Source organism: Nelumbo nucifera, chromosome 6, assembly GCF_055504915.1.
Source record: "Nelumbo nucifera cultivar China Antique chromosome 6, China Antique-T2T, whole genome shotgun sequence".
Classification (NCBI taxonomy): Eukaryota; Viridiplantae; Streptophyta; class Magnoliopsida; order Proteales; family Nelumbonaceae; genus Nelumbo; species Nelumbo nucifera.
Window position 1 is genome coordinate 23,963,846 of NC_142654.1, and position 26,449 is coordinate 23,990,294.

General features: G+C 38.2%; 1 protein-coding gene across 5 annotated transcripts in view; it reads left to right on the forward strand.

Annotated features, from left to right (window-relative positions):
• The first annotated feature begins 3,581 nt into the window (after positions 1 to 3,581).
• Positions 3,582 to 26,449, forward strand: part of LOC104612717 (uncharacterized) — a 42,821-nt gene continuing 19,953 nt past the window's right edge. For 2 of the 5 annotated variants that reach the window (XM_010280260.3, XM_088889549.1), the window contains exons 1-8: positions 3,589 to 4,025; positions 4,177 to 4,224; positions 4,378 to 4,438; positions 4,611 to 4,643; positions 5,754 to 5,878; positions 6,896 to 7,030; positions 22,755 to 22,831; positions 22,938 to 23,206. In XM_010280260.3, the coding sequence (XP_010278562.1) occupies positions 3,890 to 4,025; positions 4,177 to 4,224; positions 4,378 to 4,438; positions 4,611 to 4,643; positions 5,754 to 5,878; positions 6,896 to 7,030; positions 22,755 to 22,831; positions 22,938 to 23,206 (884 nt within the window). In that variant the 5' untranslated portion in view covers positions 3,589 to 3,889. Of the gene's footprint in view, positions 4,026 to 4,176; positions 4,225 to 4,377; positions 4,439 to 4,610; positions 4,644 to 5,753; positions 5,879 to 6,895; positions 7,031 to 22,754; positions 22,832 to 22,937; positions 23,207 to 26,449 lie in introns of all 5 variants that reach the window. The other 3 variants (XM_088889550.1, XM_010280261.3, XM_088889551.1) reach the window with 3 other exon arrangements.

Genomic DNA, 26,449 nt, shown 5'->3' on the forward strand with positions numbered 1-26,449 from the left:
TTATAACTTAACCTAAACTTGGCTAAACCAACAAATTTTTGGGCTCAAGCAACTATTTTCTTATGAGCTAGATCTATCTTAGATCTACACCAACCCTACACAATGTAAATGGTAGGATTATGAATGGTTTGGATTCATATTTGAACCAATTGCATCCACATTTGCATTTGATTATGAAATCTAAATCCACATTTTGCATATGATTATTATGTTGGGTTTTGGATCATCTTCACCTTTAATATGCAACCACCCTATTTGTGTTTAAAATGACAACAAAATTAAAAAACTTTAAAAAACCAATTATTTTTAAAGCATATATACAATAAATGTATATAAATATAAAATATTAAATTTATCAATTATAAACTTTATATAGTTATACATAATTATTGGATTTTGACTGCTCTTGTTTGGTTCATTTGGAGTTTGAATTGGAATCAACTAACAATTTTAATATCAATATCTTAGTATTTATAATGAATAATTAATATTAATATTAATATTAATATTTTTATTTTATTATTTATTTATTACTTAGTTAGTAGTAATATTAATATTAATATTTTCCTGCCGCAAAATATATTGTATTAATATTTTACTTATACATCACCCATTCTCTCTCTTTAATAATATATAAATTCTATCTCTCCCTTTCTCATCAATACTCTCCTTTACTTGTCTCTCATTTGTAATATAACATATATCTCTCTAATAATATAATATTTTGGTAATAGTGTGCAACTTTAAATATTAATGATATACAATTTTATTAACGACAACAATTATTATTTTATATTTTCAAAACAAAAAGAAAATAAGAAAAATGGTTATCCCTAAGTATAAATTAATACTATTTTTTATTAATTTCTTAACTTTTAATGGTTGCTAGATAAAAACTTGTTAACTTTTAATATTTGTATCAACTTTAGTCATTTTTTACTAATTAATTATTATAGTTATTAGGTTTAAAATTATGTATAAATTATTATTATTATTATTATCATCATCATCATCATCATTTTTATTTTTATTGTATATTGTGTATCGCACGTTACGGGTTTCTAAATATACTCATTTAACTTGTCTTATTCGTACAAGTCATAAAACAGGTTCTACATTTTAAATTTTCATTAATTTTTTAATGGGTCTTCTATTTTATATAAGTCTCTTGTATAGTATGGGCACTATGCACAATAAAGGTCCCAATTCTTAAAAATGACTAATTTTAACAATATTATTAATTAATTAATTACAAATATATTAACACAAAGTTATCTAATACGATAAAAATAATAAACATGACAAAATACAACATTAGAACACAGATTCTATTTGCAATATATCAAACACATATTTAAATCATAATATCATTAAAGCTATCAAATAATATTTTTTGTATTTAAATTTCTTATTTTTATTAGTGTTTATTAAGTTTAATTTTTAAGTGGAATTGAGATGTTTTTAAGTTTTTTAATGGAATTTTATTTTAATTTCTTATTATTAAGTTTGATTTTTATTAGTGTTTTTAATTTTTACTAAGTTTAGTGGATTTTTAAAACAATATTTACCTATTTATATTATTTTACTTATTAATGTTTTACTTTATAATGTTGTATTACTAACCCTCTCTCTTTCTCTCTCACACACGCACACACTGAGTGTGCAACTTTATTAATATAATCAAAATAGACAATGATTACTTTTTTATAATCTTAAAACAAATGAAAGTAAGAAAATATGCAAAAAAAAAGATAAAATAGATAAATAACTTATATCAAATGAGAGACATGCTAACATGGACTTTCCAATTATATATATATATATTATAAAGAGAGATTGTTATTATTAGAAATGTATTAATAACATGCTTTTGGGATTGAGACAATGGTGCAATCATAAAAGAGACCCAACTAAAAGGATCTCAACTATATCTAGTTCAAGATGATTGGAAATTTAACAAAATCTCACCCCACCTGACCAATGCCTCCCAATTATGTGTGGATTTTAACCGAGTTACTCAGATATTTGGCTAGTCAAGCTCTACTCACCCAAAAAACATGAGGCTTGAGCTAATCAAGTTACTTGAATATTTGGCTAATCTAGCTTGAGTCAAAAACTTATACGTTCAAGCTCAACTTGGCTCGAGCTTGATTGTGATCCACACTTCCTATAAAAAAATTGTATGTATAAAAATTAAAATTATACATATAAAAATAAAAAAAAAGTATACATAGAAAATTGTTTGTCATTATACATATAATAAATTTAGAATACCATATATAATATTAGCTTGATTAGGCTCAAGCTTGCTTTAAAGTTTGGTTTAGACCAAGCCAAATTGAACTTTTCACAAATTGAGCAACAACTCATGAAAAACTTGATTTCTATTCACCTAAGGATGGAACTCATATTGCCTTTGGTAGTATCAAATTTGATTTTTTTTTTGTTGCTTTCGCTAATAATGAATCACTGTATTATTTTTTTTGGTAAATAGTTTCAAATTTAAATTCATACATGGATACCATTTGCGGGACTCATTATTTGCATAATTGAATAACTGAACCACCCACAATGTTTATTTTTTGAAGAGCTACACAATGGGAGATAGCCCATCCCCTCCATCCAGGTGTAGGCAGGATTTCAATCGAGTATTGGTTATGACCAACATAAGAATTTACCAACCAGTTGATTGGCACATTGAAAGATGTTTCCAATGCATGCTGAGATGTGCATGTTGTCACGGGGTTAGTCAACAAGGCCCTGTGCAGTGCTCGATGGGGTCGAGTAAACCTACGAATACAAATAATAACACACAAAAGGCAACAAGAAGGCACATGAATTAGTCAAAAGACACTTTATATTGCATTAAATGTTAGTAATCACAAGCATACAATTTAGTATCAAGGGGATCTCGTGCTTAACCTTTATACGCTCTTGATTCACTTGACTACCTACCTCCCCTTAAAGAGTATATTAAGTTTTTGTGGGAGTGACAAAAAGAAACATCAAAATGGTGAAAAATCATATTAAGTATTTACACTAATGCCATTAACAACCCCCACTTACAAGATAGATACATAATTCACCCATGACATACATGATGACACCATGAAAACACGCTAAGGCACTCTGATATCATAGTGGAAGGTGCTTGATGGTGTGGTGAAAGAATCACTTTGTGACAATGTGGGGGTGAAGATGTGATCTTTGAAGGCGTTCATCCAACAGCTGCCGTAAGAGACAAAATCACACCGCATGCCCCAGACGCCCCACAGGGGCGCGCTGTGAAGTCGTAATGTTTTCTCCACACAGCGCGCCCCACTAAACATCCAAACCGTGTATTGGGAACATCCTCCAATGACAAAAACGGGAGATGTTCCCGATGCATGCTGAGGTGCATGGGGCCTGTGAGGCGCAAATGTGATCTCTCGTTTGGCAGATTGGCATCCGAGGTCAACCGGTCAGACCATCCGCCGGACTTTTGAACACCAGCAAAGCTATTGGTACGAGTTTAATTCCGTACATTAGTTCATGACACTAATCATCCACAAAAAAGGACCAGAAAAATAGGTTCTCTCATTATTCATTATAGACGGTGCTGGATGTACCCCGTGACTGCAAACCCGTGCGGATAGCATTAACGTGCTAATGTTCAGAAAACAGTACCTGTAGCTGTAATCCTCTGTAGTCTGCACTTCATGTAGATCCAACAAGTCCATTCAGATCCCTAACTAGCAATTCATTCAATACCAGCTCCGCGCTCTCGGCACTCTGCCTTCTGAAGTTCCAACTCTCAACTTCTCTCTTCTCCTGTTCATTTTTCGTTTGTATCTGAAAATTGATAATCGTCCGTCTAACTGGCTCCCGTCGCAAGGTTACAGGGAGAAGAATGGAAAAAACGAGATGGTTTTGGGTTTGGGTGATCACTTCTCTCTTCTTCAGACTCGTTCTGATATATTTCCCTGAAAATCTCAATTTGGGTTTTCGCCCAGAAGTCGCTACACCTCTTACTAGTCTCCGTCGCTGTAATCATTCTTTATCTCTCTATAAATCCCACACATGTTCTTTCTCTTTTGAAATAGCATCTTTAAACCATGTTTTAGGGTTTTATTATGCTCGAATTCATCGTTCATGGTTGAATTGCGGCTCAGAGTGTCTTGTTTCATTCATCTGCAGTGGCTGAAGGTTACTGGTTGAAACAGTCATCCATGTCTCCTTACGCAGGTAAGTTTTATTTGCTTTTAATTAACTCAATGTTGCTTTAATTGTGTTAATTAAAAGCAACTCAATGTTTGTTTAATTGCCAAAAAATGCTGCTTTCATTATTCTCCCTTCTTTCTATTGGCATCAAGCAGAGTGATTTCCTCTATTCTGCAGGGTCTATGTACCACGGCTCTCCTATGCTGCTGTCCATTCTCGGACCTTTGACTGTTAAAAGGTAATGCTGGTTATGTCTACTAGCATGGCTTTGACTGGAGCAGTCTCTGCTCATCGTGTTCTGAAATATAGAAATAGTATTACATTCTTCCTCTCTTGCATTCTCCCAATTGCTTAAAATCCTTTAAAATACATAATTAGTTTTAATCCTCCTTTTTTTCCGGATGGTGCAGAATTGAAGGCCAACCAAGCCATCTAATGTGCAGGTGATGTTTTTGATTCACTAGCTGCATTTATTTATTTTTCTGCAAAATCAACTTATTTTATTTTATTTTATTTTTAGTTTTAGGTGAATTGAAAGCCAACCAAGCCATCTGTTGTTTTATTTTTAGTTGTTAACCTAGATGACCTAACATTGAATTCAACATATTTGCTTGTGTTTTGCCCTTGTTGATTGTATATCTTCATGGCTCTCTAATACTATTGAACATAAAGCCCAACATTTTTATATACATATTTTGCTCCAATGGTTTTACCATTTGGGAAATAGCTGGCACAGCGTATTAGGTAACGTGATCTACTTGCTTCAGTGATGCTATGCTCCTATTTCCTGGTTTCCCCATGTCAAGGTTTTAAACTTTGTTGAAATTTTGACCACCACTGGAACTGAATACATATAGAAATTGACATATTTAGAGGGTTAACTGAGAGAGGCCAAGCATTTTTCTGAAAATGTCAACATTTTGAAAAGGAAATTTGTTTTGGAGGAGAATGAAACTTAATACCTTGCATCATGATGACCTGAATTCTCTAGGAAAATTATTAATCATATTAAGAGCAACCAACGGGTTTGCACATTGTTTTGCCTGAAATCTCTTAGAAGGTAAGATATCTCTTCTCAAAAGGATTTGTGTTTTTGATGAAAAAAGGAAGAAAAAAACACAGTTATTTTTCTGAGTGTTCTGTAAAAGGAAGTTACACAGAGAATCCCCACTTCTTAATTCATATTTCATGTCTCATAAAGGGTTGAAAGGCCTACTACCCACTGCCATTGAGGTCTCTTAGATTAAAGAATGGGGATAATAGTGGTTTTACTCTGATGACCAATTAATAGTCTTTGGACCTTGTGTTCTCGGGGTCTTTTGGTCTTGGTCCCCAAAGTGTGTTCTGGCTTTGACATTCTTGATATCATTTGTCTTTTATTGATCAGGGAAAAAACGGAAGGCGTAGTGTGTGAATATTTTATTTCAACAGAAGGCAGTTATAGCTTCATATATCTCTGTTTCAAGGGAATTTTATGTTTCTTATGTTTTAAAGTTGGCATTCTATAAATTTTCTTTAGTCGAGATGTTAATTTCAAGACCTTTTGCATACAGCTTGTTGTTTGTGGTTGCAGATTTGGTGACAGCAATGCTCATCCGTGCAACTGGTCAGACTCTACAGTTGGCATACAGTCAGAGTTTGAGATCACTAAACCTTGTAAGCTTGTTAGAAAGTTCAGGTAAGTTTGAATTCAATGAGAGCAATATTTCTTCCTTATCCTCACAAGTCACAAATCTGTCTTTCAAGGAAGTCTGTTCTTCTTCTTCTTCTTCTTCTTCGTCTTCTTCTTAATCTTAATATACTACTAACCCCCACCAAAAAGGAAAAAAAAAGAGAATGCACTGCCTTCTAGAAGTCTTAAGGGCCATTTCATAATAACTGAATTAACTGAACTGAATGACTTAATGCTTTGTCTTTTAGTGGAAAAGCTTAGGTGACTAGCTGACAAGGTGCTCCCTGCCACCTAACCTTGTGTTGGCACCTTGAAAATTATGATGTTCAGGAAATGAGTGTCGCAGAAATGCATGTTAAGGGGATGAGTGGGAAAACCAGAAAGTATAGGATCAGAAAGGAACTTCTTCATAGGAACATAGGACTAGGAGTATCTCTGATAGGTGATTAAATGAGGCAAAGAAGACTAAATGGTTTGGGCATGTGCAGAGAAAGCTGTCTACAGCACTTGTGAGAAGAAGTTATTTGTTACAAGTTGAAGGGGCTAGAAGAGCTAGGGGTAGACGGTAGACCAAGAAGGACATGGGTTGAAGTAGCAAAAAATGATTTAAGAGATCATAGTTTAGCAACGGGTGTGGCACTAAATGGGATGGAATTGCAGAATAGGATTCATGTAACCAACCCTATATAATTAGGACAAGGCTTAGATGATGTTGTTGAACTATGAGTTATCTTCTTTAGTTTTTTTTTTTTTAATATCAGATTTGCCTCTTTAATTAATCTATATTGACTCTGAATAAATTGCTTATATGTTATGGCTTCATATGGACTACGAATAAAACTGCACAATCTTTTACATTTATAATCTATAAGTGTTTTAAAAATTTTCAGTATTGCTGGATTGGCAAGTACTTTTGTCTTTTTTGTACCAAATACTGTTCTGTTATTATATCATATTTAAATGAAGTGGTTTGATTTGTTTCGTTTATTAATTGATTTATTGCACTAATCTTGTGATACTCAGAGACTCTTTCTGCGGGGGATATTGCTGCTCTTGTATACTTATGGAATCCTTTGACAATAATAACATGTGTTGGTTCTTCCACATCTCCCATTGAAAACTTGTTGATCGTTCTGTCTCTCTATGGAGCATGTTTACGTAAGAAGCTAGCAAACTCTTTTGAAGTATATCTATTGTTTATATTAGTTTTCTGTAGCTGTTGCAGTCTTGCCAGACCATTCCAACAGTTTACATCTATCTTTCTCAGAGTTTGTTTTATTGTTCTTTTTTTGATAAGTAACTCAAAGAATTTATTGATTAAAAAAAAGGGTAGCATGAATAAGGGGAATTCTACTAAACAATGAGTTTGTGTAACTCTTGGAAACTTTGTCCCACATACATGGTGGAACACATGAAAAGATACACTCAAGGTTGGACATTTCTTTTGATAGGTCCTACTTTGTTTGTAAGGAAAAAATTTAAAGAGTTGCACAAACTCATTTACTAGCATTTCTCTACAAATAAACTACCTTCTCAATTGATAAAATACCCTACCTTCTCAAAACTAAAGGGAGGGAAAGTAGAAAATAAGCAATAGGAACCAAAGCAACTAGTAAAAAATATAAAGAGAAACAGAAAATATGAAAAAAAGAGTACAAATATGACTGCCTAGGGAGGGATGAACCACATTATAGCTTAGACCTCTCTATGGGTTTTTGAGGAGTTTCATAGGAGAGGAATTATTAATATGGGGGTGAACACTTTCATTGCTCTGATTCCCAAAAAGAAAGAAACTTCACACCCAAGGGATTTTAGACCAATTAGTTTGGTCAATATCCTGTACAAGATCATTGCAAAGGTGTTATCTTTGAGATTGAAGAAGGTATTGCCAGACTTAAATGAACAAAATCAGGGTGCCTTTGTGAGTGGAAGATAGATTACAGATCAAATCCTCATTGCCAATGAGAGTGTGGAGAGTTTCAAGAAGGATAAAAAGAAGGGGGTGGTCTGTAAATTGGATTTAGAGAAGGCATATGACATGGTGGATTGGGAATTTTTGAGGAAAGTCATGACCAAATTGGGGTTTGGGGCTAGATGGTGTAAATGGATCACAGGGTATGTTCGGAATTGTCATTACTCATTACTAGTGAATGGGACGGTGGTAGATTTTTTCCCAGCCACTAGGGGTATAAGACAGGGTGACCCCCTATCCCCTTTTCTGTTCTTACTTGTTGCTGATGTGCTGGGAAGGTTGATTCACAGAGCAGACTCTAGGGGTCTCATTAGAGGATGGAGGGTTGGTAGGGAGGACATCCCACTCACTCACTTATAGTTTGCTGATGATACGATCTTGTTTTGTGAAGGAGGTAATGTGAGGTTCATTAGGAATTTGAAATTAGTGATTCAACTTTTTGAGCAAATGTCAAACCTGAAAGTGAACTTCGGGAAGAGTTGTGTAGTGGGTGTGAATATGGAGGAGGGAAAGGTTAGGGAGAATGCAAAAGTGCTTGGGTGTGAAGTCTTAGATTGGCCTTTGAGTTATTTAGGTTTGACCCTAGGTGCTAATCCCAAGAGAGAGAGTTTTTGGAGCCCGGTGGTGGAGAGATTTGAGAAAAGGCTTGTTTCTTAGAAAAAGACTTATCTCTCCCTTGGTGGAAGGATTACATTGATCAAGGCCACGCTAGCAAACTTAGCCATTTATTTCCTTTCAGTGTTCAAAATTCCAGTGAAGGTTTCCAGTAGGTTGGAGAGATTAATGAGAGATTTCCTTTGGGAGCCGGGAGAGGAGAAGAGGGACCATAGAGTTAGCTGGAAAATGGTGACCAGGAGTAAAGCTTGTGGAGGTTTGGGGCTCAGGAATATCGAGAAAAGGAACTCGACCCTCTTGGGAAAGTGGTTGTGGAGGTTTCCTTTAGAGCAGGAGAAGCTATGGACTAGAATAGTGACAAGCATACATGGGATGGAGCAAAATGGATGGGATGCTGGAATCAGAGCAATGTCCACAAGCAATTTGTAGAGAACACTGATGTGGTCCCCATTGTGTTCGTATGGCAACATATTTTTGTTAGTTATGTTAGTGTTAGTTGGTAGTTATTTTAGCTTTATTATTAGTTTATTTGCCATGTAAGCAATAAGGGCAATTCAACCCTTTTACAATTAGTCAACATATATAAATATTAAGAGTGAGTCGGTTAATGTTAAGACCAACCCTCTCTCTTTTCAAAAATCTCTTCATGTGCTTCTTCTCTTCTCTCCTCTCTTCTTCTTCCCTTCTACAATTTCTTCATTCTTTTTCTTTTGAATTCAAGACCGATGGTAGTCTTGATCGACTGCTTGGTATCGGAGCCGACCTAGGAGCCCTTATGTTAGTCTAATTAGATTGACTTAATGAGAATCTCCTAGGTTTAGAAGTTTTTCAACAAAGAAGGAGGATCGACTGATTCTTGGAGGTTACTAGTAGTGTGCGACTGCTACTAAGAAGATTGTAGAAGGCTGGGAGAGTTCCAGTAGTTAGGAAGAATAAAAAAAGGCTTTGGATCCTTAAGATTAGGGTTTTGCATCAGACAGAAGGTGGTGGCCAGAGATTTTCTTTCATAAAGTATGCTTTTTTCTTGACAATAACTTTGAAAAAAATAATCTTGGTTTATTCTGAGAGGTGTGACTGGAAAATCTGTGTTTTTCCTTTAGGGTTTTGAGAGAAAACCCTAAAATTCAGAACTGTTGTTGGTTTTAGATCAGATTTTGAACTGGTTTCATTCAGAATTCTGTTTTCTTTGTTCTTTGGAAGACCTAGGCCGACTGTTATCAGTTGTTTGGGTGCTGTTTTTCTATTACAGTAATTTTTTTTTTATTAATTCTTGATCAAGAATGGAGTTCAAGAATCAGGGGGAAGGTGTTTTTGGGACTGACAATTCTGGTAACATGTCTGAGAATGCCTTTCAAATTACAACTGTGAAGTTTGATGGATCAAACTACTTAGAATGGGTTCAATCAGCCATGATGGTCATTGGGGGTAGAGGAAAACTGAGTTACTTTTTGGGAGATGTGAAAGAACCAACTGAGGAGGACCAAACTTATACCAAATGGGTTCAGGAGAACTATTTGGTTATGACATGGCTGTGCAACTCTATGCAGCCACATATTAGCTGAAACTATTTGTGGGCAAAAACAACCAAGGAAATCTGGGATGTCATGAAAGAGACTTACTCCCAACCCCTTAATGTTGCTAGGGCTTATGAATTGAAGTGTGAGGTTAACAACCTAAGGCATGGAGAGAAACTGGTCTCGGTTTACTTCTCTACCTTGAAATCTCTGCGGCATGAAATTGACCACCTAGAAACACTTGAGTGGGAAAGTCAGAAGGATGCACAGACTCATACAAAAGCAAGTTGAAATTAATAGGGTTTTTGAGTTCCTAGCTGGTCTAAATCCTGACTATGATATTGTGAGACAACAACTACTAACAAGGGACAATGTGACCTTATCTCAAGCCTACTCCTTAGTGCATAGTGAAGAGATTAGGAGAGGTTATGATGCAACATCAGCCCTTCCCACCAGCCTTAGTAGCAGTTAAACCTAAGTCTGAGGGTGTTACAGAGAGGGATATAAAGAAGGAAGACAAGCGGGATCTAGTGTGTGAACATTGCAAGAAACCTAAGCATACTAAAGACACATGTTGGAAGCCGCACCCTCATCTAGTCCAGCAAAACTCAGGAACAAAAGGGGTAATGCTAATATGGCTGTTAATACTAGTTGTGCATCCTCATTGGGCACAAAACAAAAACACCTCTAGACACCCTAGCTGCTGTCCGGGCTGCCCTGACTCAGTTGGAAAAGGAAGTTGGCAATTCAGCTCAATCATCTCAGCCGCCATTAGCTCCTCCCACATCAGTATTTGCTCATTTAGGTACTCAGGCCTCAGCTTATCATGGTTCAACTCCAGGTAACACTGAACATTGTTGGGTAATAGACTTAGGTGCATTTGACCATATGATTGGCTGGCCATCACTGTTCACTACCTATCACTTATCTTCTGGCAGAGATAGTGTCCATTGCTGATGGTTCCCTTGTTCCTATTTCTGGTAAGGGAGACATCAAGTTGTCTAATACCATTTCCTTATCTTTAGTTCTGCATGTTCCTAAGCTTAATAGTAACTTGCTTTCAGTCAGTAGCATTACAAAACATCAGAATTGTTCAGTAACTTTTTTCCTTGACTGATGTGTTTTTCAGGACTTGGGGACAAGGAAGGTGATTGGGACTGGGTGTGAGACGAATGGGATCTATCTGCTTGGAGAGAGTTCTCATTGGGAAGATAGTGAAGATAGGAAGTCTTTTGTTTCTCAGTTTGTTAGTTAGGTTATGCTTTGGCATAATCGATTGGGTCATTTATCCTTTCAGTCTTTGAAGAGTTTGTTTCTAAATTTATTTGAGTCTGTTTAGATGTTCAATTTGAGATGCGAGAGTTGTGAGCTTGCAAAGCATTGTAGAACATCTTATTCATTGAGTAATAAAAGAAGTAGTAATTTTTTTGATATTGTGCATGCCGATGTTTGGGGCTTGTATCACATCACTGCTATGGGGGGATACAGATATTTCTTGTTGTTTGTTGATGGCTATACCCATTTTTCTTGGGTTTACCTTATGCGTTCTTGAGATGAGGTTCCTGCTTTGACCCAAATCTTTCATCAGATGATTTTAACCCAGTTTGGAGTCAAAATCAAAATCTTCAGATCCGATAATGCGAAAAAATACTTTACCAGCTCATTATCCTCTTATTTGCTTGATCATGGGATTATTCACCAGAGTACTTGTCCTTATACACCACAACAGAATGAGGTTGCTGAGAGGAAGAATAGGCACATATTGGAGGTGGCTAAAGCATTATGTTTAACTCCAATGTGCCTATTCGTTTATGGGGAGATGCTATTCTTACAACAGTGTATCTAATTAATCGAGTTCCTTTACATGTTCTTGACATGAAGCCTCCATTTACCCTTCCATACCCTGATAAAGAATTGTTTACTGTTCCCCTTAAAACCTTTGGTTGCACATGCTTTGTTTAGATTCTTGGACCTCATCGTTCTAAATTTGATCCTAAGGCCTCTAAATGTATTTTTCTCGGTTATGCCCAAACTCAAAAGGGTTATTGCTACTATGAACCTACTTCTGAGAGGAGATTTGTCTCTATGGATGTTACTTTCATTGATGATGTACCCTATTATCCTAGGGTTTTTCCTCAGGGGGAGAGTAGTGAGAGTTGGGTTAACTCATTAGAAGTTCCTTTACCTGTTCTGTTGAGTGATGAAGGATGTAATGGGGAGCGTTGTCAGAGGTGTCAAGATTTGAGAGTCTATAACAGGCGGTGGAGGCAGGTTGATTTCGGTCATCAGCAGTCCAGGCCAGCCCCGGTTCCTTTTGCGAATCCAGATCTAGTTACCACAGTCCCTTTATCAGATCCAGGTCCCACTAAGATACCTTCCACTGTTGCACCCTTACCTCCTTTGGTGACCTTGACCTCCCCATTGCAGTCTGTAAAGGCAAACGACGTTGCACCACATCCACAACTCATTGCATTTCCTAGTTCTTGCCCTATGATCACCTGTCCCTCTCTTACAGGTCATTTCTCACATCCATTGCTGATATTCCTATCCCAGAACAGTGCAGGAAGCCTTGTCAGTTCCCGAGTGGAAAGATGCAATGACGGTGGAAATGGATGCTCTTCTTAGGAATAATACTTGGGATCTAGTTGACCAGCCTAAAGGGAAGAAACCGGTTGGATGTAGATGGGTATTTACTGTGAAACATAATGTTGATGCTTCCATTGAAAGGTACAAGGCCCGGTTAGTTGCAAAGGGATTTACTCAGACTTATGGTATAGACTACTTGGAGGCTTTTGCTCTAGTAGCAAAGATGACCACTATTAGAGTTTTATTATCCCTTGCAGCCAGTTACTCTTGGCCCTTGATCCAGATGGATGTTAAAAATGCTTTCCTTAATGGAGACTTACAGGAAGAAGTCTACATGCAATTACCTCCTGGATTTTATGATGCAGAGACTGGAAAGAAGGTTTGCTGGTTGAATAAAGCCTTGTATGGACTAAAGCAGTCCCCCAGAGCTTGGTTTGATAGATTCAGACAAGCCCTTGAAAAATTCGGCTATGTACAGGCCCAGTCAGATCATACATTGTTCATTAAGAGAGTGGACTCTTCCTTGACTTTACTTGCTGTATATGTGGATGATATTGTAGTGACAGGGAATGATAACAGTGAGATTGAGTCTCTTAAACAACTCCTTCATCAAGAGTTTGAGGTGAAAGATCTGGGAAAGCTACGATACTTCTTGGGTATTGAGGTAGCTAGATCTAAACATGGAATTTTTGTTTCTCAAAGAAAGTATGTTCTAGATCTATTGGAAGAAACTGAAAAGTTGGGTGTTAAGCCTGCATATACACCTATTGAATAGAATCACAAGATCAGTGCAGAGGGTGGAGAGCCACTTGAAGATAAAGCTATGTTCCAACGGTTAGTTGGAAAACTCCTCTATCTTTGTCTCACAAGACCAGACATCAGTTATGCAGTCAGCGTTGTCAGTTAGTATATGCACTCTCCTAGAACTATTCACCTCCTTGTAGTTGAGAGGATATTAACATACGTGAAGAGGTGTCCAGGTAGAGGTATATTATTCAAGAATAATAATCACATAAAGATAGATGTTTATACAGATGCTGATTGGGTTGGGAGTGTTGATGATAGATGGTCTACCTCTAGATATTGCGCTTTTGTAGGAGGTAGCCTTGTTTCTTGGAGGAGTAAGAAACAAAGTGTTGTTTCTTGTTCTAGTGCTGAAGCTGAATATAGATCTATGGCTAATGGTGTGGCTGAAATCCTATGGCTGAAGTCATTATTTGAGGAGTTGGGTATCGCTAATGAGAAGCCCTTAATGTTGTATTGTGATAATCAGGCTGCTATTAATATAGCTCATTTCCTCCTTGTGCAGGCAGTCCTCTAACTGTCTTCTCAAATCTCTCCTGAGATCATTGTCTTTCTCTCCAAGTTCTCCCCTTTCTTCTTTAGAGTCAAGGCTTTCAATCTTATCCATCAGATCTCCCTTTCTTTCTTCTATCCTCCCAAACTCCACCAAATTCCACTCATTGATTTTTGCTTTCAAGAATTGTAGTTTCTTATGGAATCTCATCCCCTCTCATTCCACCAGTGGGTTACACTCATACCACCACTCCCTCACTTTGTTAGTAAACCCTGGATGAATTAACCACATATTTTCAAATCTAAAGGGGGTAGGACCTCCACACCTTCTTTCCTCCTTACATAACACTATGGGCCAGTGATCCGAAATCACACTTGGGAGAGCTCTAGAAGCCAAGGTTCCCCAATGTTCTTCCCAATCCAAAGAGAACAGGAATCTATTCAGCTTAGAGCAAATGGGTCTAGATTGGAGATTTGACCATGTAAATGTCTTATGGGCTAGGGGAATCTCTTTAAGCTCAAAGGCATCCACAAAACTGTTAAACTTCCTCATGCTTTTTGCCACCCTCTGATTAACCTTATTGGATTCCTCCGAGAATTGATCACATTGAAATCCCCACCCATGCACCAGGGCCCATCCCACAACCCTCTAACATCAACCAATTCCTCCCACAACTCCTTCCTCTCTCTGTAGTCATTCGGTCCGTAAACATTTGTGAGCACCCACATATAATCATCCTCTTGCTGCTTAAACTTCATGGAAACCGAGTACTTTCCGATCAACTCCTCCAAACCTTCAACCACATCCCTCTTCCACATTGTTACAATCCCCCCGGAAGCACCCCACAAAGGAACCGTCACCCAGCTAATCCCCGTGGCTTTCCATACACTCCTTGCCCATTTGTTATTAAACTCCATTCTCTTAGACTCTTGCAACATCACAATGTCTGGGTCATACCGTCTTATTACCTCTTTTATTGTCGCTCTCTTCCTTGCACTCCCAATTCCCCTCACATTCCAACTAAGAATCTTCATTCCGCTTCTTTTTTAAACCCCTTGCCACCTACCCACTACTTTCCCCCTTTCCTTCTATCTCCTTTTACCCCGAGCTTCTTGTCTCCTTCTACATCTCTCTTCAATCTCTCTACTTCACTCAATCTCCTATTCTTTGTTCTGATCTCCTTCTTCCTCTTCTGTAAGCTTTCTTTCAACACATTCAAATCTTCCAACCTACAACCCAACTTCCCTACAAATTCTGCTATCATGTCTTATCTCACTGAATCTTCCACCCCTACCCTTCCTACAGAATCCTCTCCATTTCTGTCCACCTGCCCTTTCTTCCTCTCCTCTGGTCCCACCTCTGTTCTTTCCTCTCCATCCATCCTCCCTCTCCTGTTACTTCCCTCCTTCCTTGTTCTCTCCCCGTAATCCTCTCCATCTCTACCCTCATTTCTTTCCCTCCTCTCTACTAACCCCTCCCCTCTTCCTTCCTCCCCTCCCCTCCTCCAGATCAACTTTCCTTCCACTTCCTTAAACAATTCTTTTAATGATTTTCCACACTTTTTCACTCCTATACCTTCCTTCCCGCACCTTCCCATTTTCCTTCCTTCCCCTCTCCCCCTCCTCAGAGAGCCCGCCTATTAGCTCGACTGCATATTAATGGGCTACAGGACATGGAACAGAAACGGAATCTGGAACCAAAGACACAAGAGACACATTAGTAGCACAAACCGAAATCACTTGGTTAACTGAGATTGATGGACAAGCTAGAAAAGGACTGCTCCCGGCTTCCCTCTCTTGTTCCAGAGGTTGGTAACCATCTATCTCCCTGAGTTGGTTGGGAAGTACTTCTGTCCTTTGGTCATCCTGGTGATCTTTCCACTCTACCCCTGGTTCACCCCTAGATGGTGTGTTCCTGCTCTGCTTCCGGTTCACTCGGTTTGCCTCTTCTGATAATCCTTGCACACTCTGTAGTCTTGGGAATGAGTTAAACTGATTGCAATCTTCACCCTGAAATAAGCTTGCAATATTCCACCCATCCATGTCACCTCTAGCACAACTACCTTCGTTGTTTACACTGCCCATGCTAGTACCATCAACAGAAAAGTCCTCCGATTCTTCATCTCCTTCACTGCAACCTCATTGGTGTGTTCTATGCAAAGCGGATGGGGAGACTGATTTTTCACTTACTGGTATCGTGCTAATTTGCAAAGTCAATTTGGGAATGGGTTTTTTCTCTCTTTGGGCGCAGGTGGAACCCTCCTTCAGATCTGCAGAGCCTTTTTTCTCCTTCTTTGTTCAGGTGGCGCGTGAAAAGGGGAAGGACTATGTGGAGAGGACTGAGGGCTGTAGTATGCTGGTCTTTATGGGAAGAAAGAAATCTTAGAATTTTCTCGGATGAAGAGAGAGGGGCTGAAGAATTGAGGGCTGTGATCCATATTAGGGCTGTGCAGTGGCTGAAATCTCTAGAGCTATTCATAGACTACACAGTGGATGGCATGTTGAGGAAGTGGGGTGAGATTGCAAGCTGTATGAAGTCCAAATCAGTTGTGAAGGTGTCTTGGACACCCCCACCTGCTGGATTCCTAAAATTGAATTTTGATGGGAGTTGTAGAGGGAATCCTGGACATTCAGGGATTTGGGGTGTTTTTAGGGATGAGAATGGGGTTATTTCAGCCATGTTCTCAGGTCCAATTGGAGTGGGGGATTCTCTTAGAGCTGAGATCTTGGCAGTTATGGAAGGAGTTCAGAAAGCTAAGGAGATGGATGTCAGAAAACTCATAATTGAAGGGGACTCGGAGGTGGTGATAGGGTGGCTGAGGAAAGACAACTGTGGATTATGGAAGTACAGCAATGAGAGAAGAAAGTTCAAGTGGCTGGTGTGGGAAATGGAAATCAGGATGAGTTGGGTTAAAAGATCAGCTAACTCTATAGCTGATGGGCTAGCTAAACAGGGGATAGAAAGGGATGTAGTGTTTTGGGCTAAGTTGTAACTAAATTGCTTCTTTTTTTTCCTTTTCTTTCTTTGAGGACTTAAGTTGTTTTTGGAAGATAAGAGTGTTTGTCTTCCTTGCTGTAACTATTCTTGTGATATTTTAATAAAATTGCTGAAGTTGTTATTGATAAAAAAAAAAAATTAGTTGATACTAGACCTGCAATTTATTTGCAAGGGATTTGTCCTGTCTAGTATGATGATGAAAAGTTCAAGGCCCCTCTTGCACCTTAACATGAAACAGCCCCAAAGATGACATGAATCTGAATCCCAAAGTCCAGTAAGATTTGAAAAACTTAAAAGAATCTCCTATTTGTGGTCTCTGGATGATCCTTCTACCTTGAAAATTGAGGTTGACAATCTAGCAAGATGGAACCGAGCTTGCAGGCTCTGGGTTTGTGTCTTGAATTCTGATTGTTGATAGGCCTTCTTTTGGATGCCGATCTTTTGAATGTTTTCAATGTGGGAAGTTATTGGGGCCTTAGACTGCAGTTTGCAGCCTTGTGTCCCTAGGCCCAAGCCATCTTAATTGATTTTTTTTTTAATTTAAAAAAGAGCGAGTTATGTAAAAATGACAAGCATCCTTGAGATCGGGATGGCTATTTTGCTATCTTTTTACACCATGGGTCCTCCCTGCACCCCCAAAAAAGTTCTCTGCGCACTCCTTATTTTGCCAAAATATCTGCCAATCTGTTAGCTCATCTATAAGCTCAAGTTGCATAAACAATTCTATTTCTTTTTAGCTTCTTTTATCTCCCTTATAATGTTTCTATACTGCCAAGGAGTCCTTTCCTCCACCACCAATTTGGAGTCTCTCTCAATTAACAATTTTTATAGTTTAGGTTTTTTTGCCATCCTCAACCCTTGTACCACTGCTAAAATCTCTACTCTTGTTTAGTTCCCATGGCCTTCTGAAAATAGTGCTATGATTCCCATTATAGTTTCTAATGATCCCTTCTGTTCCCGATAGGCCCAGATTGCCCCTGCAGCATCCATCAAAGTTTAATTTGATTAAATGTGCTGCTGGTGGTTCCCATTGAGAAATGACAACAGCTCTAGTGGTAGAAGAGTTAGCTACCCCTTGCCAAGCTCTGGTGATGTCATTGGTGGAAAAGAAATTGTAAAGCCCCACTGTTTTAATCCAATGATATACTTCCGTTGTGATGTTTTCTTGATGGCATGTCTATTTTGGGCCTTATCTCTGAACGATCTCCTATTCCTTTATTCCCAGATGGACCATACAACTGCTGTCCTGGTACATCTCCATAATGTTTTCCTTCTTCTCCTTAATGGATTGATGAAATTTGAGTGGAAGAGAGTTGCCAATTCAGATGGAGGAATCCACTTGCATTCAGAAGAGCAAAAAACCAATCCCAAATGCTAGTAACAAAAGTACAGGGGATTAGCAGATGGTAAGTACTTTCTCCACTCCTATTACAGAGGAGGCAGACATGTAGAGATAAACACCAGTCAGGCTGTTTCCTTTGTAGGGTCTCATAAGTGTTAATCTTCAGGCAATAACCTTCCTAACAGATCACTTTTGTTGGAGCCAATCCACTTTGTTTAACTGCAAAGGTGTGAGAGGTAGATGAAGATGAAGCAAGTAACTTGCCTGAGGTGTATGGGGTGCCAATTACCTGTTGTCCAAATGCTCATGCATTATCTTGTCCTTAGTGGAAAACCAGGTTGTGATCTACATATAGGGCTGCAAATCAGGCCGGGTTAGGTCGGGTTGAGGCCAACCCTAGCCCAACCCTAACCCTAACCCAACCCGACCTTCAACCTGACCTACCCAACCCTAACACTAACCCTAATTAAATTTCTTCCATCCTTACCCAACCCGAAGTCAACTTTGGGTTGGGCTGGGCTCGGGTTGGGCCCAACCCAACCTTCTTTCCATCCCTTAAAATCTCATAGAACTTCTCAATTTCAAATCTCAACTCAATTTTCACTACTTAATCCTATATTTCATTAGTATTTGTTTGTTGATGTTTTTATTGGTTCTTTTAGAATAACATTCAGAAAAATGTGTTTGAAATGACTATAGTTTATTGTGAGTTATGATTATGATAGATATTTTATGGGTGGCAAACAACAGAGAGGAGATGAATAAAATACTCAAAAAAAACATAAAATATGTTATTAAGGTTTTAGTCTTTCCGATTAGGATTAAGTGAAGAGATTCTCTTAAAAGAAATACATGATACTATGTGGTGGGGGCTATACAACTATCATGCATCTAAAAAATCAATTTATGATATATTATATATATGACATGAATTATAGAGTCGGATTCGGGTTGCCTGAGGGGTCAACCCTAACCCAACCCGAAGTAAAGTTGGGTTCATGAATTTCAGCCCTAACCCTAACCCAAGCATCAACCCAACCCAACCCAACCTGATTTTTTTGGGGTTGGGTTCAGGCCAACCTGGTCCAAGTTGCAGCCTTACCTACATAGTTGAAGGATGAAGTGCTCCATGATACCACCAGTAGGTCCAATGTAATCTCTGCAAAGTGGCTTAGCTTGTCTGTCTCGTGTATCTGTTTCTCAGAATACTTTGTTGAGAAGCAGATAAAGTATACTTTGTTGATACCTGCCATTCCATTGTAATGATTTTTCTTTCAATTAATGAAAAAATTACGTTAAAAAAACTTAGTTCCATACCTGCTTCTCTGTAGTTTCTGCTTTGTAGAATGCACACATGAATTGTTTGCAACAAATGCTTACATAAATGCATTTGCATGCGTGCATGTGCTAAGCTTAAACATATTCATCATCTGACTTATCCCAATTGCTTGTTGTGCCAACAACTGTGTGGCTATGGCATCTTTCCCTCAGCATAGACTAGAGTTCAAATCCATGAAGTTGCAGGTTGAAATGCTCCATGGTATCTAACTCTAATCTTCAGATGGTCAGTACTAAGAATGCTGTCATGCGCTACCAACCAAGCAAATGCCTCTCTACCCTTGGGGGTACTGGGTTACCCCACACACCTTTTATCTGGTTCCTGAATCCAAACTCTCTCTTACTAGTGCCTTGTAGAATGACTTCACTGAGAATCTTCCTTCTTTACACTCTTTCCACCATAAACCATCTCCTGTGGACCTAGAAATACTGATGCTTTCTAACTTTTCCAACAGCAGGATACATTCTTCCACTTCATGGTCAAGCAAAGGTCTTCTAAATTTTGGATTCCAAATCAGCCGCTCCCTTCTCCATTCATAACACTGATCAGTTGTGTCTTGTTGTTCAGTCAACCTGTATAATCTTGGGCAAGCATCACATAGTTTCCCTATCCTGATCTATTCATCTTCCCAAAACCTAACTCTTGACCCATCTCCCACTTTGAATCTAATCAAGCCCCTAAACTCCTGATTAAATCTTGTGATTCCTTTCCAAACACTTACCCATAAGAACTTCTTACTTCTCTTGGTTCCCACCCAAGCCTTACCACTCTATATTTTCCACTCCACTTAATAGGAGTACTAATAGTCAACGCTGAAGCATTGAGCTAGGAGATCATACAGAATTGAGGTTTTAAATTTGTCCGAAACTAAGTTTTGACCTGGTTTCCAATATATTTCAAGATTTGAGTCATTTGGCCCAGTATAATATTCTTTTGATAGTAAATTAATAAGCACTAAATAAAAGAAAAGGAGAGTATACAATCCGAGCCTCCCAGGCCCAATGAAGCAAGGAAAGAACCAACCCTGCTCACAACCTTTTAATGAAGCTACTATTACAAAAGAAACTCCCTTATGATAGATAAGCACACTGGTAACACCCACCAAAAACTATATCCTCCTAAGGGTGATTCATTGGATTAAGTCCTTGGATCTGTTCTCTTCATTTTCCTCTGATGGGTATAAAAAGGAATTGGAGGGAAGTGGCCTTTTCGTCTACAAGAAAGACCAGAAGAGTTCAACTTTGGGAACCACCATCACAGAGCCATGTAAAACTCAATTTTGATGGAAGTTATTTTGGCAACCCAGGCCCTTCAGGCATAGGAGGGGTGGTCAGGGATAAAGATGGAACCATCTTAGCTTTAGGTCCTATTAGCCAAGGAGACTCAACTAAGGCTGAACTGTCTGCTGTATTATATGGGGTCCAATTAGCAGAAAATCTAAATTTAAGAAGGCTGCTAATAGAAGGAGACTCCCAAGTAGTGGTAAGTTGGTTAAAGAATGAAAAGAGGGCAGCTTGGAGCTACTGAGATTTGGTAAAGAAGATCAAGTGGCATCTGAGAGGTGTAACAGTAACTTTTCAATGGGTTTCAAGGGTTGCTAATGGGATGGCCGACTCTCTAGCAAGGCAAGGGGTTGAAGGGGATCGGTTGTTTTGGGATAAGTTGTTTTAAGGTGTGAGTGTGCACCTGCTCCTGTGGGCAAGGGAAGGCCCGGAAGGGCAGGGAGTTTTGTATGTTTATGGGTAGGGAGTGATTGTATTGGTCACTGTTTGTAGGGGTACCCAGACCCCGGATGTAATCCTTTGTGTATGCTTGTTTATATTAATGAAGTACTTTCAGTTATCTGTAAGAAAAACACCCACCAAAAACTTGAGCCAAAACCAACCACATCAAATAAAATGCTCCACCCATTAGATCCACCATCCCCCCCCCCAAAAAAAAAAAAAAAAAAAAAAGAGACATTAATGAACAAAAGCAACCAAATCAACAACCAACCTCAACAAATGTACAAACTCCAGAAACTAACTTCTTCCCCTCACTTCTATCTTCTTACAACTGATCCCTGCCACTAGAAACCATTACAGCTGAGCCTTATTTCTAGCCTTCTTCCTACCACTACCTCTAGAAATCCACAGCTTCACCACCATAATTCAAATGCCTGAATGCCTGATACAACAATCAATATTTTTAGTTATATATTTGGATATTCATATCTTCTTTTCCCTACTTTTTTTCTCAATTGTGTTCTTATATGTTTTATTTTCTCCTTAATTCTATTTATATGTGTTTTCTCTCATTTATTCTTTATCCGTGACTGAAATTGGCAACATATTATCATCTATAGATAGAATTCTAGTTCCCTTCTGGGACAAAATCTCGGATTCTGATCGAATATTTTAAATCCTCCCTTCTCAGCCTTCTTCCTACTATTACCCTAGAAACCCATAGTTTCATTATCACAACTCAAATGCCTGATATAATAATCAATATTTTCAGTTATGTTTTTGGATATTCACATCTTTCCTCCTTTCCTTTTTTTTTTCTCAATTTTGTTCTTATATTTCTTATTTTCTCCTTTTATTTTTATTTATCTGTATTTCTCTTTTTTTGGTCTTTATCTATGGCTGAAATTGAAAAAATGTTATCATCTATGGATAGAATTCAAGTTCCCTTCCAGAATAAAATCTTGGATTTCTGATTAGTATCTTAAGCCGGCAATGAATACCAATGTGCGGTATCAAATCTGTAAGGTATGCTATTTATGTAATCATGCTCATACTATGTCTTGCAAAGAGAGTATCATTATACCCCTGATTTATATTAAAATAGTTTTTGGAGGTCTCAATATCTCTACTAAATTAATATATGCTATATTGCTATATAACCTAACATGATTGAGGGTGGGCCTTGGCGCAACGGTTGGGTTGCTCCATTGCGACCTGGGTGACTAGGGTTCAAATCTTGGCAACAGCCTCTCTGTATATCAGGGGTAAGGCTGCATACATCTGTCCCTCCCTAGACCTCGCATTGGCGGGAGCCTCATGCACTGGGCTGCCCTTTTTTTAATACAACCTAACATGATTAAACATGTAATTAAGATGGAGATTCCACATTGTTATGTTCTTGTGAACGTTGTTTTGGCTGTATAAAATTTCTTTTAGCATTTGTTATTGGTTCCTTTGTATTTGATGTTAAATCTATTGCTTGTTATGGGTAACAGGTATAGCTCCCTTGGCAGCATTTGGATGGGTCCTTGCTATGCATTTGTCTCTTTATCCTGTGATCTTAATCATTCCGGTATAAATTGTTGCTTATGTTATTTGTGATATGTTATAAGCTCTTCATGTATGGAATGCAAAGTTATGGTATTAGTATGGTTATTTTGTTTTTTGTTTTTTCATAGGTGATTCTCTTATTAGGATATGGTCCTGATGCTCCTCCAAGGAAATTGTTCCTGCAAAAAAATTCCAGTGAAAATGGAAATAGTCCATCATGCCATGGCAACTATCCCTGCAATGAAGTTACAAGTCAGGAAAAGCTACCATTACACCCATTCCTTTGGAGACCAGTTATGCATTTCATGTTATGGGCATCATTCTGGTTATTTTATGTTTTTGTTCTATGTAGCATTTCCCTTAAACAGCATGGTGGCCTGTTGGAGATGTTAAAAAGGTAAACTTTGTAGTATTTTGTATATATGGTAGATGTATTGCGGACTAAGCAAATTCTTTGAAAGACATTGATGCTATTAGCATGTAATCCATGTATAAATTTCATGCTTAAATGTCAGGCATTAGGTGTTATCCTGTTCACCCCTCTTTTTCTTTTTCTTTTTTTTTTTTGTTTTTTTGATAAGCAAGAGGGTAAAAATATTCATTCAGCACCAAGCTGCATACAAAGTATACTGCCAAAAAATACAACATTGGGCCTCCCAAGAGAGGCCACACCACAAATGACAACAGAAGCAAAAACAGAAGACAAAAAACAAATGACAGCAACTGATTACATATTACAAATTAGCAGCTGGTCCTGGGCATCCCCAATCTAAACAAGATTTCCCAACCCCAGCCTTACCCAGAGAATCAGCCAACATGTTGGCACTCCTAGGATCCTATTCACCCCTCTCTAAACCCAAATAGCAGGGAACCAGCATTGTGTTCCAATTGGCATGCTATTATTTGATTCATTGGAATATTAAGAGTTTGGCTATGATTGCTTCTAGGATGTTCTAGTTTGCTACTTGTGTACTCTTTAATATTTGATGTGGGATAGGAAGGAAAAAGTCCTATAATCTTCATACGTGGGTAAGAATGGGAAAACTAGATCTGAGATGGGGTAAAGAGAGGAGACAAAGGGGTTTCAAAATATAGAAGAGATTAAAAGAATAGAGTAGAGAAAGAGAAGAAAGAGGGGGCAAACCTCAAAACAATCAAACTTTGGCTAAGATTATGGGCCTTTTGTCTTATCTATTATGATGATAACAAATTCATTCAATTTGTCTTAACCATTCAATTATGGGCCTTTTATTGATGTAGACAATAGGGTTAGGCCAACCTTTACAATAGATTCTAGAATAACCAGAGTTTCCTACTTTGACTAAGATTCAACCCATAGACAAACTAACATTAATGTGACCCTAAATTTCGTTGTTTTGATCATTAACAATCAACTTTATTGAGTTTTTAGAAAAAAAAGATATACAATCTGAAATGCGAAGCACCTTTTTCATTGGGCCAGTCTTAGTGTCTTACTAATCACCCCTATTTGTGAACATACCATCTTGATTTCATATTACAGACTTCTTTCTTGGGAAGACAACCCCCAAATTAGTTGGTTCCTATTCACTTCTTGTCTTACCAAAGCCTCAGCCATGCTATTGGCTGGCCTTTGGGTCCACTAAATGTATCCCTTACCATTCCAGGGGAAGAATTATGTGGAGATGTGTGAGGGCTGCCACTTGCTGGACTTTATGGGAGGAAAGGAATTCCAGAATTTTTTCTGAAAAGGAAAGAAGTAAAGAAGGTATTATTGAGGTCATAACAGTCAGGGTGGTGCATTGGTTAAAATCTTTATAGCTATTTGATGATGTTTCTATGGTTATGCTGTTGAACAACTGGATGGAAGTGGCTAACTCTGTATCAGCTCGGTTTTCTGCTGCTTCTGTGTGGTCACCTCTTAGCAATGGATTTGTAAAGTTAAATTTTGATGGGAGTAGTGAGGGTAACCCAGGCCCTTCAGGTGTAGGGTGTGTCTTCAGAGATGAGGAGGGGAAGTGTTAGCAATGTATTCGTGCTCCGTTGGGGTTGGGGACTCTCTTAGATCTGAGATCTACGCTGTTTTGGAGGGTATTAGAAAGAGTAAGGAACTGAATATACAGAAGTTAATTATTGAAGGGGACTCAAAGTTGGTGGTAAGTTGGTTACAGAGGGGAAGCGGGCTTTGGAAGTATGCTAATGAAAGAAAGGAAATTAAGTGGCTAACTAGGGGGATGGACATCCAATTTCAGTGGGTGAAAAGAACAGCAAATGCATTTGCAGATGCTTTGGCAAAGCAGGGGGTGGGTAGGGATCAATTATACTGGGCTGTATTGTGAAATGCTATGTTTGCTCTCTTGTTGAGAGTTAAGTCTTTTTAACTCTCTCTGGATTGCTGTACCTATTTCTTTAATCTAATGAAATTCTGTTATTGATCAAAATAAAAAGAAAAAATACGTCTGCACTTACATGGGCCAGTACTGTTATTCATCATCCACCCAACAAGTACTTCCAGGTCTGCTTATACTACCAAGTGCTCATTTGGGAGGGCTGAAGCACAGAAGCTTCTGGCTTTCCGAGGTGGGCTCTACATGGACAGCCCTTAAGCTATGTTTGGCAAAAATCCAGAGAACCCAAATTGGCTGCAGTCGGTCATTTTGGGCTGTCTGCTTCAGCTTCTTTAGATACCTTATCCAGAGCGCCTCAAAGCAGCTGAGCCAGCTGAGCTGAATGTTCAGTTCAGTCCTTCAAAATAGGCACCAAGTGTAGTGCTTTCCCTGGTCTCAGGCCTTGTAGTACAGTCTGTACTGCCATCAGTTCTTCCCTTATAGAGTTGCCATAGCCAATGGGATCAGAAAAAAAGGCTAAGATCTGACTGACACTATTTCTAAATACTCATCCAATACCTAAGTTATCTAGGTATGTAAACAATATCCATTAAAATTTAATTTTATGAATGGTACCACAATTTGCTTTGACCATAACTTTCATTATTTTCCAGACTCAAAGGATCTTGGTCTCATTGGATAGGCAGCTGAAAATTCTGTACAATAAGGGGCTATCTGATTTTCCTCTTGCATTTTTTATTGCTTTCTTTCCATATTTCATTCTTTCTCCTAGTGAAGCAGAGCCAGAAATTTGCAACTCTTGGAAGGATATAAATACCTAATTACCTTGAGGATCAAGCCTCTTAAAATCTTCTTTTGGCCTTTTACCAATGTAGGCTCATTTGGTTGTTGTACAACATACACGAGTGAAAGCTCTGTCTGGGGACTGCACCCTTTGAAAATTCATATCTATTACATAGTTGCTCTTATCTCTATACTTGGAGAATTTATTCAGGATGGATCAAGCACTCTTAATAAAGGTAGCACTGGAAGTATGCTTTTGAAATATAAAGCAGTCTTTTGATGATTAAGAATGATTAGTTTGTTTTATCATCCAAATGGCATGACAGACCACTTGTGTGACCAATTCTTTGTCCTGAATGCGATTTACCATTTCCCTATGACCCAATGCAAACCAGATGATCCATACTGTGATCTATTTTGTAGGAGAGTTTCAATTCAAATAGCAACTCCAAACATGTTATATCTGGGCATGGGAATTCATAATAGAATATCTCTTATATGACTGCTGCATTCATTCTTCTCCTCCTAGA